At 39.0% G+C, this 18,604-nt stretch overlaps 1 protein-coding gene across 10 annotated transcripts in view; it reads right to left on the bottom strand.

Moving 5' to 3' along the window:
- The window catches only part of LCLAT1 (lysocardiolipin acyltransferase 1), a 205,385-nt gene that overhangs the window by 91,099 nt on the left and 95,682 nt on the right, over window positions 1-18,604 (bottom strand). For 7 of the 10 annotated variants that reach the window (XM_073338649.2, XM_073338646.2, XM_073338651.2 and 4 more), the window contains one exon: window positions 5,014-5,160. In XM_073338649.2, coding sequence (XP_073194750.2) covers window positions 5,014-5,160 — 147 coding nt within the window. Of the gene's footprint in view, window positions 1-5,013; window positions 5,161-9,438; window positions 9,590-11,393; window positions 11,647-18,604 lie in introns of all 10 variants that reach the window. The other 3 variants (XM_073338653.2, XM_073338654.2, XM_073338655.2) reach the window with 3 other exon arrangements.

Here is an 18,604-nt window from a genome sequence, read left to right as displayed (position 1 = left end):
AACAGTTACTATTATTCATATTTTTATATAGCATATTTCATTCTAAAAGTGCCCTACAAACTTTATGCATGGATCATTACTTCAACAGTAAAACGCAGCCATGCCTTATATTTATGTAATACCTGCCCAAAAGATCTTAAAGCATTATAAAATTTTTACGTAAGGTGAAGTCACTTCAGCTACCACTGTCATGAAGATAACCTTTGGATGGAAAATGGCAACCATTTAACAGTGCACAGCAATCATACAGCGAAGTACATGAAGATTATTGTATCCAGTTTTCTCTACCTATAATCCCCAGTATCAGAAGTAGCCACCAAACTCATAATTTAGCCAAGACAATGCCTCTATTCTTGCAAAATGTGCCATGGAATCTGTAGTGACCACAAGAGTACAGAAACTCTGTTTTATATCATCTAAAAAATTAAACGTGGGGTTTAAATGAGTGGTGATATGTTAATAGTATAACAACTTCCTGAAAGTGATTTTTCTATACTTTTACGTAACGTTTCATTTAAATGTAATATCACTGATAACTTTCGCATACCTTTTTTCTTGCTCAGAATTAATTGGCAAAGGGGTGTTGCCAAGTCTTCTATACTATCTTAAAATGAGTACTTTAATGGTTCACATAAAAAGACAATCACTGGTAGACAGGGAGAGATATTTACTTTAATAGCAAGAACTCCAGAATGTTTTTTTTTAATATTGTACAAGGTAGCAATCACTTTGGTAGTTTAGAACGCAAGACATCAGGTTTAGCTTTTTAAAATGACTGCTTTGTACACAATGAGACATGATTCTGTGGAATGCTTCTAACTTGTGATTGGAACAACTACATGGGGAAGTTATATCAGTATAAGGCTGGGTGTGGATTTGAAATGCTATAGCTAACCCAGTATAACTGCCCATATAGACGCTCTTATTCTGGTATAAGAGTGCCTCTTCCAGTTTAATTTGGGTCTCTAAACTGGAAAAAAGCCATTCTTACACCAGAATAAGAGTGCCCACACTGGGATTATATCAGTATATTTATAGAGGTCAGACTATAGCATTGTAATTACACCTATATAACTTCTTGTGTAGACATGCTCAGTTCGGACAGAGAAGTAAGATTGTTCTAGAAAAATTTTGGCATAGGGATTTTCTGATTGGTGGAGCGAAGTGTGAAGACTGAGGGTACTAGTAATTCAGGTGCCAATAAGAAACAAGACACACACAGAAAACTATAGATGTGTAGAATAAACATTAAACCATTTTAAAAACAATTATCACTACTAAACACACAGGGCCAGACTGCAAGCCTTCACTGGAAAGCAGTTAACTCACTGAAATCAAAGGGATTACAGCAAGGTGTTGATGAATGGATGCATTTATTTTTTCTATCTTCCTTCCTTGCTCTACATGCAAATTTATTAAATTTAAACAAGAGGATGTCAGGTGAAGTTGTCTAAGTATAGTCAGTCAATTCATTATCCTTTGGGAGCATGGATCAGATTAAGAAAATTTCTATAACCTCCTAAAATCTGATTACGGTACCTTCGGGCACTATAAATGCTCATCTGCCAGAAACATCTATAAACTCACTGGGGATATGGGGAGTGGGAGAAAAATTAGCAATACACTTTAGATACTGATAAATCAAGCAAAACATTTTCCGACCTGGCTTCAAAATAAAATCCAATCAGAGTATGTGGCTGGAGTAGAATCTAGAGCAAAGCTCTTAAATCACATGCTCATTGGTGAAAGACCAGTTTAGTCAAATCCTCATGACTCTGCTACCAAAAGCAACTACTACGGTTATGTCTACATTATCACTAATGTCAGCAAAATTTATGTTGCTCAGGGGTATGAATATTCCACCACCTGAGCAACATAAATTACACCAGCATAAGCGTTAGTGCGTACAGTGCTATGTGGGCAGGAGAACTCCTGCCCACATAGCACTACTGCTGCTCATTGGGAGTGGATTAATTATGTTGATTAGAGTAGATTATGCATAGAGCGTCTACACTATAGAGCTTACAGCAGCCCAGCTGCATTGGTACAGCAGCACCGCTGTAAGCTCCCTAGTGTAGACACAGCCTAAGCCATACCTAAAGAATGGGAAAGTGTTAGGAAAAAAAGAATTTATAAAAAGAGCTATAATATAATCAGCATTTCAATCCAACATTGGTTAGCACCTTACCACAGGACTTCCTAAACTAGTTATATTTAAAAGGTGGTTATTTTTACTGAACAAATAACAAATACTATATACTATATAGTCAGTTCAACAAATACTAACTTCTAATTCAATATAAATTAGTTCAGTGGAGTAGATGTGTTAACACTTGATTTAGAGAAATGCTTTTAAAAAGTTTGCCTTTTACAAAAAAAAGATAGCTATACAATTTTTGTATAACTCTAAGAACAACTATATCCAATATTCTGAGGCAGTTTTTCCCTGTAACACCAAGCAGAGAAAAGTAATGTAATAAGCACTTATCTAGCACTTTTTCTCCATAGGTCTGAAAGCATTTTAGAAAAGGAGGTAAGCATTATTACCCCCACCAGTGGAGAAAACTCAAGAACAGATAGGCCAAAAGACTTACCCTTGGTTGCACAATCTTGTCAGACTTTAAAAAACTACCTATCCTATTCAAAGCATCATACATCCAAATGGAACTGAAAGTTTTAACAGAAGTTTACCAAAAACTCATCTGAAGTAGAAAATACTGGTTAAACCCCGAGTGAAGTCATATATAGTACCAATTTGAAACATACTGGTGCTTATGAGTGCAAATATGACATAACTGGAATATGTTTTATGCTAGATATGCCATGTAACATATCTTTGGAAAGGTTATGTTCTACTAAATGTATTCGTCCTATTTGTCTACATGTATCATTTTTATATCTAAAGTTATGAGCATTGGCTCTATGCTTGTATTTAAAGTGTTTGCTGTAGGAAGCACATAAGGCAGATTTGGTCAACATAGTGTGAAGGGGTTATTCAAGTAATTGGGTGTACTTAGCTAACAATGGACCTTGAAAGACGCCAATCCACATCTGAGCTTTCCTGGGAACGTTCAAACTAACATGTAAACAATGGCATTGGCCGTAAAGAACTGAGTCAGGCATGGACATGTGACTTGCCCATGTGACTCCAAAACTCTGTCTTGTAGCTGTGATTCTGCACAGGAAAACACAAGGGATTTCCACCTACAAAAGAAAGACTGTATAAGGCCCTGGGAAACCCCTCCATTTTGTCTTCAGCTGGCTCAGAAGATAGCCTCTCCACCCCAAAGAGATGCCTGAAAGAAACTGGAACAAAGGACAGTAACTACAGGGGTGTGAGTGATTGCTGGACCCAGACTAGGAGGAAGTCTAGTCTGTAAAAGAAGCTTATTGGAACATCTCCGAGGGTGAGATTTACTGCATTTAGTTTCCTATTGTATTAGGCTTAGACTTGGGTGTTTTTATTTTATTTTGCTTGGTAACTTACTTCGTTCTGTCTGTTATTACTTGGAACCACTTAAAATCCTACTTTTTATATTTAATAAAATCACTTTTTACTTATTAATTAACCCAGAGCAAGCATTAATACCTGGGGGAGCAAACAGCTGTGCCTCTCTCTATCAGTGTTATAGAGGGCGAAGAATTTATGAGTTTACCTGTCATAAATATAAAGGGAAGGGTAAACCCCTTTGAAATCCCTCCTGGCCAGGGGAAAGCTCCTCTCACCTGTAAAGGGTTAAGAAGCTAAAGGTAACCTCGCTGGCACCTGACCAAAATGACCAATGAGGAGACAAGATACTTTCAAAAGCTGGGAGGAGGGAGAGAAACAAAGGGTCTGTGTCTGTCTGTAGTCGTCTTGGCCGGGGATAGACCAGGAATGGAGTCTTAGAACTTTTAGTAAGTAATCTAGCTAGGTATGTGTTAGATTATGATTTCTTTAAATGGCTGAGAAAAGAATTGTGCTGAATAGAATAACTACTTCTGTCTGTGTATCTTTTTTGTAACTTAAGGTTTTGCCTAGAGGGGTTCTCTATGTTTTTGAATCTAATTACCCTGTAAGATATCTACCATCCTGATTTTACAGGGGGGATTTCTTTATTTCTATTTACTTCTATTTTTTATTAAAAGTCTTCTTGTAAAACACTGAATGCTTTTTCATTGTTCTCAGATCCAAGGGTTTGGGTCTGTGGTCACCTATGCAAATTGGTGAGGCTTTTTATCCAACATTTCCCAGGAAAGGGGGGGTGCAAGTGTTGGGAGGATTGTTCATTATTCTTAAGATCCAAGGGTCTGGGTCTGTAGTCACCTAGGCAAATTGGTGAGGCTTTTTACCAAACCTTGTCCAGGAAGTGGGGTGCAAGGTTTTGGGAAGTATTTTGGGGGGAAGGACGCGTCCAAACAGCTCTTCCCCAGTAACCAGTATTAGTTTGGTGGTGGTAGCGGCCAGTCCAAGGTGTAATATTTTGTACCTTGGGGAAGTTTTGACCTAAGCTGGTAAAGATAAGCTTAGGAGGTTTTTCATGCAGGTCCCCACATCTGTACCCTAGAGTTCAGAGTAGGGGAGGAACCGTGACAACCCTGTATAAGCTTTATACAGAGTAAAACGGATTTATTTGGGGTTTGGATCCCATTGGGAATTGGATATCTGGATGTTGGAGACAGGAGCACTTCTTAAGCTGTTTTCAGTTAAGCCTGCAGCTTCTGGGGGATGTGGTTCAGACCTGGATCTGTGTTTGTAGCAGGCTAGCATGTCTGGCACAACCAGGCAGCATACTCAAGTCCTGAGCTGCCAAGGAAAACGGGCTTAGAGGTAGTCTCAGCACATGAGGTAGCAGTCCCAAGGGGTTTCTGTGATCCAACACGTCACACTAGTATACTAGATTATCTATTAACATTTACTGTTCATGAGAATCCATAGTCACTTGCTACTTTTTTTTACATTTTGGAACTATTTCCTTAATACATACAAATTTCTACCTAATTACATCCAAGAGGAGACAACAATTAATTTACCTGTGAGATCAGTTCCTTCAGGAAAGATGAGGAGTTGCAGTGGCTCATGAATGTCACAGAAATAATCCAGCATATTTTCGAAGTGGTTCTTGTCATCTTCCCATTTCCTCTGAATGAAAATAAAGGCAGCAACTTGCATTGCCCAACCTAGAGTAAGTTTAACAATATATATATATTTAGTAACATTTCATTGTATGTTTTTCATTTGCTTGCATCCATGAGGTTAAACTTTTATTTCCCAACTACTGAAGAAAAACTGTGCCTCCAGCTATATGGAATTTCGTAAGAAAAGCCATCTTGTATTGTAATAGGGGCCTTACTTGAAGGGGTGGACTTTCAAGAAGCACTTTGGTGCTGCTGGAAGAGGTGTTCATTACCCATATGATAAAACTCTTCCCTTTATTAAACCCAAGCCCCAGAACAGAGTTAGGGGACACTATGCTGCGGATGTGGTATTAAAGACCTCAATTCACTGTTCACAACAGTGACACTAGTCTTTGTGTCTAAACAATTTCTAACTCTGGTAACCAAGTTCTGCCAACCTATATTTCCACTCAAATTCAATAGGATATTGTATTTTTCACTTTCTGTCTGAAGTTGTTATGCAAAGTTGCTATAACATTCTTAAACCAGAGGTGATTGCTATTCAGTGGTCAGCAAAGTCCATGTCACTTTCAGCTTGTAAAGTGCTTTGGAAGAATAGGCACTATATAAATGTAAGTGGTTATGATGGCACAATGCAAGTTTTAAAGTTTAAGAGCATAATATTTTGTTTAAAACATTTTCTCAATTAAATAAAAAGTATATACAAGTGGATTTCAAATATTTGTAAATAGGTGTCATACTGAAAATATTTATGACATTACAAGAAATTTGTGCTACAAGGTTTCTGATGCATACAACTTCCAATAAATTATTTTATCACTAATAGGTCATAATATAAAGCAGTACTCCCTTTGCACTACTTTATAGCATAATTTGAGGTATAGCTTTCCTCATGCACATGCAAGTCCCAATACAGTTGTGAGGATTTATGCCTAACATCAAGATGATATATTAAACAAGTGGAATTGACATAACCATACATAATCTCCAAGTTAGGGGCCACATGCAATTCTCTTTCAAACCACTTGTGCATCTTTTTGGCATGATTTACTACACAACAATATGTGCTTCAGTGTAGATACTGCCTATGCTGATGGGAGGGGTTCTTCAATTGTCACAGGTAATCCACCTGCCCAAGAGGTAGTAGGTAGGCTGATGGAAGAATCTTAATTACTCCACTCAGGAGTGTGGATTTTTCACACCTCTGAGCAACATAGTTAAGATGACCTAATTTTTTTTCCACGTAGACCAGGCCTTAGTCTACACGACAGAGTCTATGATGGAACAGCTATGCTGGCATAGCCTCCCAGTGTAGATGCAACAAACGCTGGCAGGAAGAACTTCCCAGCCAGTGTGGGGACTCCACCTCCCTGAACGACAGCTGACAGAAGTACTCTTGCATCAGCATATCTGCTTCTACACTGGGGTTTTTGTTGGCATAACTATGTCTGTTGGGACATGGGTTTTTTCATACCCCTGACTGACACTGCTGTATCAGTACCACTGTTCCCTCTAAGCTGTGCGTGTGTGTGCGTGAGCACACAGATCCTAAACCCCACGCACACGGCAAAACACCGCGCGCACAAACATTTGCACAGAAGAAATTTTTTGCGCACATGGCCTGTCAAAAATTAGAGGGAACATTGTTCAGTATGTATTTTAACCGTAGACAGAGCCTAAATGTCCATGCTATACTTTCAGTGACATGGCTCAGGATATACAGAAGAAACTGCTTTCAAACGGAAGCAGTTGTTATACCAATAAAATAAAAACCAGCAGGATCTTATTAAAGGGAAAAAGGCAAAATACCACATTTATTGTGAATACAGAAAGAATCATAGTAAGCAGTTAGTTATAGCTATAACATTCCATTCAATCTCATATTTATTCACACATTCATTCATACAAACACACACCCACACACATACACACCCACACACACAGGTTCTGCAAGGTTGTTATCATAGTTACCAGCCTTAGAGTTGCTCATGCCAAGCCACTGGCCAGGTGGCCTGGACATGAGGAGGGAGCAGGGCCTTGTCAGATGCTCATCTGATGCTCCTGGAAGTTGGTTTGCAGAATCAGACCCCCAAAGTTCTCACTTTTTAGAGTCTATTTTTATAGGAATTTCTTCCTATGCCAGTCTATGGGAATTGCTTCATCATGCTGTTGCTGACTCAATCAGCAGATAGCACATTCCTGACGGCTCCAAGATGTTATCTTGTTCTTTGGTTCTCCCATTCTTGAGGCTGTTGGGTGGATTCCAGTCTGCCCTCCGGGGGGTCCTCTGGTTATTTCCACTTGACGCCTTCTTCAGCCGATGGACACTGGATTCTTAGGCTGGCACCTCCCTGATCATTCAGTTATTATCCACACCAAGCATCCATCCACATGCATCCTCTATCTCTATTTTAATCACAATGGTTAATACAACAAAAGGGCGGGGAGTCTTTGGGTGCTGTTTCTGTTGTTAGAGTATTGCTTTGAGTCTCTCTCTCTGTGAATTGCTTTGAGAACAGACTCTGTCTTAGAATGTACTAACACAATTAGCAGCTTGCAAGTTTCACACATAGAGGGAGAGAAACAGTACCAAAAACCAAGAGACCTCTTAATTAGTAATACCCTGGAATTTAAACTCTGGGGAATCAAACTCATTTGTGATTTTAATACAGAACTTCTTTAATATGATCCAACACAGTCAGCTTTCCACATTGAACGTGAACAACATATTACAATCAGTACAAATTGTGCCAAAACAATGGCAGTTAAGAACAGAGACCTGGTCATATGGATATAATGTTTAGAAGGATCATTTTGGGGTGATAATTAGAAGGACAAACTAAAACAAAATTTTCTTTTAATATACTCCATCACATGACCATGCCCAAATTAAGTTGTAGCTTTATTTACAATTTCTTCTTAGCACTGGCCTTTATTATAGTGTAAGAATGTGCCATAAATATTTTAAATGAACTATTCAGAGCTTAGTTTTTAAACAGTCCTTGTGCTAGTTTCAAAAACCTATTTTCTCTCCCAAACAGGCTAAAAGCTATCCCATTTTGTTGTTCTCATCTCATCTGAACTCCATAATTTGTATACAAGAGTGTACTGAAACTACAAGGATGTACTTAATTAAACGGGGAAAATAACGAACACACTCTTTTTAAAGCCGCTGGTATATGATATTATACAACAAAGAAACTGATGCCAAAACTGGACATTCAGTGTGCACCAGAGGGAAAAGCTAACTGGTGTTGCGCCTCAAAATGCTGCCCAAAATTACTTGCATAATTACTTTTTTGTCACTGGTCAACACAGTGATTAACATCAACTTTGACACAATGTGACAACAAAAGGAGGAGGAGGAGGACTACAGGGTAAGAAGTTGCAAGTTGTGTCTTGCCTGTTACAGGTCCACCCTACTAAGAAAGGGAAAGTTTCAAATTTCTCCCAAGTTCTAGAAACCAACCACACACAAACCCCACAGAAGCAAAACTGGGAATATACGTAAAACGAATACCCTTTGCAGAACTTTGAGGAAGTAACAGGCAAGTGGGACAAGGTGGAAAGAGGCACCTTAATGAAAGAAAAATGTTGCTCTTTTGCTTCTGGTAGTTTTCACTTTTGTGTAATTATTTCAGCCAATACACTTCATACATTTAATATCCTGCTACTACCACCACTAAATTAACTCATACAAAACTACAATTTATGAAATTATTATATTGGTTGGTAACAGAGTCTTGAAACTAGCTTGTCTGGTCTGAGTTATTCAGAACAAGATTTCTCACAGCTACAGAGCCTGAGGAAAACGAGAGGCAAAGAAAGTGCTCACTTGGAGACCTGCTGGTAGTGTGCTGACAACAGCCCACTAGGAGAGACTTATCTCTGGTCCCACCTGCTGCTGGAAAGAGACAGGAGAAAACTTGCCACTAAACCTTCCCCACCATTTCCTCCAGGCAGCTTAGGCCCTAGAAGTTATGTGGATGGTACTAGCTGCGCCTGAAACTCAAAACATCCTGCAGATCTGGGAGGGTTTTAGACCTCTGCCTGGAGTTTAAAAGTACAGAGTTTACAGGGGAGACAGGAAACTAACGGTAAGGTTACAGTAAAAAAAGTAAGGTGAAAATGTGCCATCTTGGTTTTCTTGTCTCCGTCACATGAAGGCAAACGGGCCCACATTGCACCATTGGAAGAACACGTACATCATGTATTTTGGGGTGAAATAGGATGGGCAGATCTATGGGAGGAATTCATTAATGTGTCAACTGATAACTGCTGCTTATAAGTGGTATTTAAAAATAAACAAGTAGGAAGCACCTTCTCATCTGCAGTGTGAGGTGAGGCATGCTGTTCAGTCACCTGTAAAGCTCAGCTCAACATACTGTCTAATAGGCAGTAATTAAATTTTTCTTGTATGGACTATGTTTTTGGTTGTCTGGGACTCCTGGCCATCAGGAATTTTGCTAGTCTGAAAGAAATCAATGTTTATTTTTACTGGAAAGCAAAAGCTTGCCCTTGGGTTTGTAAGTTCACGGGAAAGATAAACGGGAAAATATGGAACACAAATAAACAGGGAAGTTAGTCCAAACCAAATAATGCAATTCCATTTCTTTGCCAAAACAAATACTATGACTGTAATACCTGACATTTCTGATAACTAATGTTAACTCACAGATGTACTCAAAAGCATTCACTAACATAGATTATATAACTCTCGCTAAAGCTTGCTATGTGGTTAGCATTGTAGAAACATGCAGCAGCTGGGCACAATGACCTTTTCAATCAACCTTTTTTTGTGACTCAAAAGATAGACACTGGTTTCAATTCCAGGGTAATTCTGATTAAAGACATTTAACCTTTGTTTTTTGCTAGAGTAAGTAGCACACATATGCTCACAGTCTATTTTTCACACCTATCTTGGTTTTATTGTGGCTTGACTACATACTGTAGTCCGTCACATGATCATACATGCAAGGGAGAGGAAATGCTACTATTGAATTGGAGAAATATATTGCATATAGGCAGTAATTTGCTCTGGGGACTTGGGGTGAGGATAAAACAACTTTAGCATACATAACTCTCCAGCAGTCACACAACATTATTACATTAACAATTCTATAGTTACGACTGAGGAAACATTTTAATTTCAAAGCCCCCTTTCCCCCAAAAAAACATTATTTTCAATGGGTGGAGGGAGACAGGGACAAAACATACTTCAGGATGAAATTTCTCATGTTTGTTCTTAATCCAAACATTTCATTTTTTGTGGGGGGGGGAGGAGGTGGGAGGAGAGAAGGGAGCACAGAGAGGGAGAAGTTTGGTAAAAAACAGCCAGTCATTCTTTGAAGTTCACTGAACATTTTTAAGACAGTGTCTCAAAAACAGATTTTTTAAAAAAATTTAAATGCCAAAGCCTCCCCTATTGCAACATTTATTGTTGATATTTAACCAGAAAATATGGCAGGAAATTCAAAGTTGTGGTTTTCCTATAGGAATTACTATAACATGATACACCACCTTAAATTTTAAAATGTGATACACAAAATAGTATACATCTTCCTAAATCCTCTCTATTCTGCCTATTCTCTGGCACTGTTAACATTAACCCTCAAACCCACATCCAGGGTATCATCTGACTTGACTCTCTCCAGCAAGCCAGAGATCCAAGTTTTGCTCAAGTCCTGGCATCTCTTTTCTCCATATTTTTCTAAAGCAAAACTGAATCCTGTCCCTATAGCTAGAATTCTTGTCCAAGACCTCATAATCTCACATCTTGGTTACTGCCAACCTCTCTGGCCTCTCCAACCCCCAGATTAGTGCAGACTGGAGGAGGGGGCAAACACAGCCACTAAGTTCGTTTTCCTGGTCTGTCACCCCCACACCTTTCTCCAGAATCTGTTTTCCACCACACCAAATACAAGTTAAGCTCACATTTAAGGCTCTTCACAACTCTGCCTCATCCAAACTATTTGCTTTTTTCTAATCATACTTCACACCTTCCTCCTCCATTCTGTCAATTATGCCAATCTTGAACTGGCTGTCCAATTCGCTCTTGCATGTCTCCATACTTTCTTCCAAGCTGTCCCTTACACATTGAAAGTCTTCACAGAATGAACCCATACAGCCACTACACTCTCTTCTTTCAAACCCCTCAAAAGCCATGAGGTCAATAAGAAACCCAGCAAACCAGCAGGCACTCAGTTTTGGGCCGCTGGGATATCGGATACTAAATTCAAAAACGTTTCCCCCATAAATCAGTGATTCTGACTTACCAAGTTGTGCAGAGAACTAACATATGTAGCTGTGGGATCTTATCACTGTCAGCCATTCTCTCTCTTCCTTTCCCTTCTATTGTTTGTCAGACACACTTGTTGATTCTTGTTTCAAATCAGAAACGCTTTAGGGCAGTAAGTATAAGTTTGTTCAAGACTAGCCCAATGGAGCCTGATTCTAATCCGTGCCTCTGATGTACCACCACCACATAGGCACAAAGATCGGTAGAAGTCACTTGCACATGCCTGATTTCTGTGTACACAAAATATTGATTATAGCAGTGGTTCATTAACAGTTATTTATGTAATTTGTTTCATTGTACTGACAGTTATAAATGGGGCACAACTGTGGATCTCCTTGATTTAAAAGTAACACTCAGCAGCATTTATACTTCCTATTTACAAGCTCTGCCAAAGAGGAGAATGTTATAGTGAAAAAATGTTATCACGTGGTTTTTGAGATGGGAACACAGAGTTGCACTGTATTTAATTCTGATTTGTACAAGTTCTGATTAGTAAAGGAACGTTATAAATAGATTTGAAAAGCCACTTCAATTGAGATATTTAACTGTTTCCTCTAGTTAGTGTCAGCTCTAAGTACCATAATCAAATCACATTTTAAAACATTGCAATTCTTAAATTATTTTTCTAATTTGACGCATGTAAAACATTAATTAAGAAATTCTTCTTGTACCAATCTTTGTGATACAGAGTATCCTCTCATAGTAATGTTTTTACCATGTTCATCTCTAATGCTTAGTTAATAGGTATATAATGAATTGAACAGTTGTCATTTGATTTGGTCCATTCCTTTAATGAATTATCACTCAGCAATTAGTTGAGAGAGGAAATGCATGACTCAGGAGTGTTCATATCACTTCCAGTTGCCTAGTGGTACAGTAGATACTCAATCTCATAATAGTTGTGTTTCTGAACACCAGCACAATCTTGCTACACATTGCCTGGCCCTTTTCACCAGAGTTGAATGTAAAATGCTATTTTCACCCTTGTTTCCAATATATATATTTAAAATTACCTTGACAGCATTATCTTGAGAGTTGCATTTTACACACATGTGCACACACATACAGTAAATTTTGGGTTTTTTAAACTAGAAACGAAGTAACTCCTGTGTTTTTCCCACTCTACATAAAAATTCTATTCCTTACAGGCATATTCCTCTGCAATAGAGAAATTAAAAATAAGTGAGGATTGGTTTGTTTAGTGAATCCACAAAAATGGGTTTAAAAAAAAAAAACTCATCAGAGAAGAGTCCATGACCCTGCACCCTGAATCACCCCTTTCAATTGCTCCTCAGATATTACTGGAGTCATGGGTCTATATTTACTTCTACAGCCCTTTTATGAGGAAAGAGGGAGAAAGGGTTTCTGCGGAAAAGGGATGACTAATGGGTGGGAGATGAGGATACAATTTACAAGCAATCTATGTCCTGTGACTGCACCTTGGTCCCATAGAGCAGGCATTGAGTCCTTTCTTTCCATTCTGCAAGACCAATCATCATCGTGTTCAGGCCACTACAGAACCACCATACTTAGGAACAGGGAGCTAACAGGTCCCTTACTCCGATTATGTAACTGAGCCAAAGGTTTGGTCAATGAAGTGGAAGCATAGTCAAGAGGTAAAGGAAAGGGAGTCTGGGGAAAAAATTTAGTCTTAGTTCTGCTAGATTTGCTGTGTTACCTTGAGCAAATCATTTGACCTTCCCATACATGAGTTTACACATCTTTAAAATGGTGTGTGTGTGTGTCTATCTATTTATAGATAGACACACACCTATCTCACTGGGGTGTTTGGAAACATGGAGTCCTTAATGTTTGTAAAATGCTTTGAGATCTTTGTATGGAAGACCATTTTAGAAGTCAACATAGTAGTACCTGAGTGCTGAATATAGCAATTAGGATTTGCAAATAACTGCCCATAGTGGACACTACTCCTCATTTCTCTTAAATTCATCAATGATGTTTGCAGCACCATCCTCTTTCCTATCATCTGTGAATTTAATCAATGTACTATTTAATCTTTTCTACCTCATTAACAAAGACAAACTGAAACAAGGCCCAATACGCATCCAGGCAGCTGCGACTGGATACCTCGTTTTACTCACTGACATATACTTGGATTATGGTCCTTCAGCCACTTTTCAATTCATATAACTGTGCTCAGATTAAAGCCAATTTTAATTTATTTTTTCGATTAAGGCTTGAGATACTGTACCAAATGCTCCCCTAAAATCCAGGTATCATTGCAGTCCCTTCATCCACTATTATAACCCTATGAAAATCACTGATGGTTAAAATACACATTCTGCTTCCAGCAGAACCTCACTGATTCATATTTGTGAATGGGAGACGCATTCTGAACGTCAGGAGTTTTGAGAACCGGCAAGTTAAGTGAATAAAAAAAGACAGACAATACTTGAAATCATTCTTTGTCCATTTGTTTGATATTACAGTTTACTGCCAATTATTTACAACACTTTACTAAGTAGTAAGTGAATTTTAGTATGCATTCTGCAGTATATTTTGAGAAAGTAATCAAGTTTTAGTAATACGAGACGCCCACCCAGCACTTTATCATTGAATCTGCTATTAAATCTTTGCTAAAAAGCGAGGTGAGAACAGAGGTTTGTATATGCACATTCAGAGGAGAGTTAGGGAAATTCTATTTGATTTTAATATGCAAGAAACTGCCAGTGCTGTTAGAAACCCTCCTAGAGAACTGCGATTGCAAAACGTGCCAGAGTAGTTTTTGATGATGTCATCTGAGACATGGGTTCTCAACCTTTTTTTTTTTTTTCCCCCTGAGCCCCCCTGCACAACATGCTATAAAAAAGCTCCACGGGCCACCTGTGCCACAACAACTGGTTTTCTGCGTATAAAAGCCGGGACCAGCATTAGTGGGTAGCAAGCAGGGCCCCATGCCACAGGGGCCCCCGTGAAGCTAAGTTCGGCTTTGGCCTCAGGTATTGGTGCCCCGGACTTCAGCCCTGTGTGGTGTGGCTTCAGCTTTCTGCCCTGGGCCCCAGTGAGTCTAACACTGGCCGTGCTTGGCGGACCCCCTGAAATCTGCTCACGGCCCCCCCAGGAGGCCCCGGACCTCTGGTTGAGAACCACTGATATAAGAAACTGCAGCAACAGCTGAACAACAGAGTGAATAGTGATTCCTGGGGACCATGCCTTTGGCAAGTAGTAGAGAAATGCTGCAGTAATATTTCTGAAATTGAGATTACTGAAATTTAATATAGCATTTTGGAAACTTTATTGCATGCATTATTAAACCAGAGATATAGTCTCCGGGAACAAAAAGACAATTCATTAAAAAAGAAACAACTCGCATATAATCAATTCAAAGGTTTTTTTGTATATTAAAGTACTGTAAATTAATAATTTGTAAACATCTATAAAAAGTGACCCAAAAACTCCTAATGAGGCATCATCTACCAGCAAAGTAAGTATATAAATTTCTTAAATAGAAAGTCCTTATATGTGCAGTATGCAGTCGTTAAATCATGTTGCAGATATTTTAACTCTGCTCACCTCCAAACATACATTCCTCTGCATATTAAGCCTCCAAATACAAATAAAACCCCAAGCACAAACAGTGCATTAGCTAAAGATGGGGACTACGAATCAGCACTCCTGGGTTCAAGCCTTAGGTCTGCCCCTAATTTATCAGATTTGGGTAATATTCTTAACCTCTCAAATTTATTTTCCCACTCTAAAATTGGGATGGTACTTAGCACCAGGATGTTGCGAGGCTTAATGTTTATGAAGTACTCAGAGATACTCAGATGAATGTGTTACACATAACCCCATGCTGTACACAATTCTGAATGAAATACTTAAAGTACTGATCACCATGTAGCTGCCTAAGAATGAAAACAATTGCCTTTTGTAAATGTATCAAATGCTCTGTATTTGTTTATTTTTAATCAAGTACAATTAGTTCATGTAAAGGTATTCATCTGAAAAGATTAAACTGAAAGGTACTAGGAGAGAAGAATTTATTTTAATTTCAGAATTCTAAATAATTTCTGGCTTGAAATATTATACTTTGACGACTAACAAACGGGGGCAATGACATCTGCAAGGCACTGATGAGGCATTGCATGGATTTCTAAATGGTCTTTCCTTGTGACCTTTAAAAGATTTGGTTAAATGCTAAAGGCTTACAAAATGGGCAAAGGCTTTTTAAAACAGAACTGCAGAAGACTTTTCTTCAGCTATTAGTACCAATTAAAAGCCTTTCATATCACATGGTAGGGCCATGGGAGTAAAATATGAGATTTTCTACACTGCCTGGCTGAATGTATAATTACACTCCTTGGCCACAATTTCCTACTGATATTTATCACAAGATCTACTGAATATACATTTGCAGTCCTGACATGGATTTAAAAATCTGCACTGAAAAGCAAAGCACAGGATTGACATGAAGCATAAACTGCTCCCACTGATGTCTAACAATCCCTACTCTTCTGTATTTAACCATCACCAGCTTTTGCTGCTGCACTGTGTTTCAGTCAAGTTCCTATAGAAAGTCTCCATGTGCATATCTTTGCTGGATTCATGGATCTCACTTTTCATTCACTCCTTCCCAGATTCTGCACAGCATTTTCTTGCATGCTAATTTAAAGCATCTCACAGCAAGTAGCAAGTACAGCTCCAACCAGCCGAACTGTTGTAAATGAACTCCATTGTGACACAAAACTAATACCCTACTATTAGCACTGCCTTTTTAGCCGTGCATTCGATTTACTAGTCGGTCTCTAAACACAGGGCCAGAAGTATATCCCTTCTATTTTGGGGTCTATTCATTAGCTCATATTCTAATAATTCATCAAGCCTACTTTGAAGATACTCCATGTGGCTCTTCTCTAGATTAATGTACACAAAGAACATTAGTTCTTCTGCAGCTCACGTCAGGAAATTTCTTGGTATAACAGAGTAAGAAGAAAGTTAAGATTTTGCTTTAAGAACAAGAGTTTGATTAAGCTGGGGTATGTATCGCTCTGTTATCTGTTTTAGATGAAAGTGAATACCTTATTGAGTGCTGAGTGTTACTGACCTCCACAACTGTAGGCAACGTGAAGGTGGCAAAGGGTGTCTGAGACTTAATTCTCATTTCCCGACTTTTAAGGTTTTGGTTGCGTGGAGTGCATCCTGCTGTATCCTGAACTCATTAAACACACAGTTTTTGCTGTATGAATTTCCTTTCCATATATCTTACAAAATATGCAACAGTAACTAGTTACGTGTAAAATGGGCAGGAATGAGGGAGAATTCTCACAGGCTAACAAAGGAGAGGAGGCAACTATTTTGAAAGAGGTGCAGTGCCTGTCCTGCTTTGAACAAACCAACCCGCTTTACCCACAGAATTGTCCAAACTTCCCTTTTCCAAGAGTTTGGCTTTAAACTTAAAATTGCACACTTTAAATAAAGCTCTTCCCAAACTTGGCCGTTCCTCAGCTTTCCCTGCAGAACCTCCTCTATGTCAGCTATTAGTTCTCTCTGCCCCCTTAGATAAGGATTGGAAGGAACAAAATCCACTTGCTTGCATGTGTCAGCAGTAAGTATTCGTGACACTCTGTATCTCAAAATAGCACCCTGGAAACCCTATATTCACCACTGTGATATGATTATATGTTTTGTACAGTGCATGCCTTGTGAGGTATCATTTAAGAAGTCTTGATCTGTTGAACATTAATATCCTGTTGAATTGTACATACTATCATTGTATGTGAGGTTATGAAATATTGCTATATGTTTGTTTCTGAAATATGTGGTAAGTGGAAAACGCCCACAGCTAGCCTTTCATTGGCAACAAAGGGGCAACTAACACTGACAAGACAGATATACATCAGGACCAGCCAGACATGTGTTGATGGCTCATCAAGAAGAATCTACTCTCCCAGAGATTCCACAGAGAAGGCACTACACAATGGGGGCTACCTAACCCCCACATCACAACAAGGATCTTTCTAGCACCTGCAGAGAAAGTGTAAATGAGGGTCAATTATATCACCACTTGGTCTCTCTCCTCCCCCATCTCAACACCTGGAAGATTGCCTGGAAGACAAGATCTCGAACTGGGGAGACTGGTCCCGGGCTGAGAAGGGAATTCAGCCTGCATTTTAAGAACTGTAAACTGCCCGGAACATCCAGTCGGGTGAGAAAAGCTGTTTGATTCAAATCTTGCTTGGTCTGTGAAAGTTTAGACTGCATTTCTATTTTTATTTCTTATGTAACCAACTTTGACCTCTATGTCTAACACTTAAAATCTATCCTTCTGTAGTTAATAAACTTATTGTAATGTTTTATCCTTACCACTAAGTTTGTCTAGAGAGCGTATGGGGAATCTGCTCAGATTACGAAGGCCGGTGCATGTCCACTTTCCTTTGACAAAGTGGCAAACTAATTAATGAGCTTGCACTGTTCAAGAGAAGGTCTTGAGCAGTGTAAGATGGTACATCACAGGGATGCAAGGGGGGCGGGGGCTTGGGAACTTGGCTGGAGTCTCTCCGTGTATAAATCATGAGTGGCTTAGAAAGCATTCATGCAAGTTAGGTAGATGTGTGCCTCCACATGTTGATGGCTGACTGATCACAGCATCTAGAGGGGTTTGCCGCTTATCACTAGCACAGCATTATGAGAGCGCGCCCAGGACGAAGAGTTTAAGGGGACTCAGAGGTCCCACAGTTTCAGGTTCTACCCCAGGGGTATGTCACAATATTCTGCATCTTTTTTGAAGTGTTCAAGCATTTGAATTTAGGCTGGCTCAGCATGGGAGCCTTGTAATCCTATGCAGAGTCTTTTAACCTTCTATTCTGCTACAGTGTTATATTAAAGTCAGATCATGCACTGAATTAAGACCATCACAACTATGGTGTAAGGTAAGGATGCAGTCTAACTGAAATCTCCTGCTTTGATCAATATGGTGTTAGCTCCATGTCATTTAAAAATAAATTACTGTTCCTGAAATTATAACGGACATACACAAGAGACTGCTATGTGTTTTGGAAGGGACATTTAGATGTGTGGAATTATTGTACACTGAAGACTGGACTGAAAAGCTACCTTCAGAGCCTCCTAATAACCTCTTAGCCTTTTTGTTCACTGACAAACATGACTGGAAGGCATGGATAACCTCCAATCTCAGGATCTGTTCTTCAAATGTATGTTTAGAGAATT

The sequence above is a fragment of the Lepidochelys kempii genome, chromosome 3 (genome assembly GCF_965140285.1).
Source record: "Lepidochelys kempii isolate rLepKem1 chromosome 3, rLepKem1.hap1, whole genome shotgun sequence".
In the NCBI taxonomy this organism is placed as follows: Eukaryota; Metazoa; Chordata; order Testudines; family Cheloniidae; genus Lepidochelys; species Lepidochelys kempii.
The sequence above is the reverse complement of the archived record's forward strand: the minus strand, read 5'-3'. Positions and strand labels throughout refer to the sequence as shown.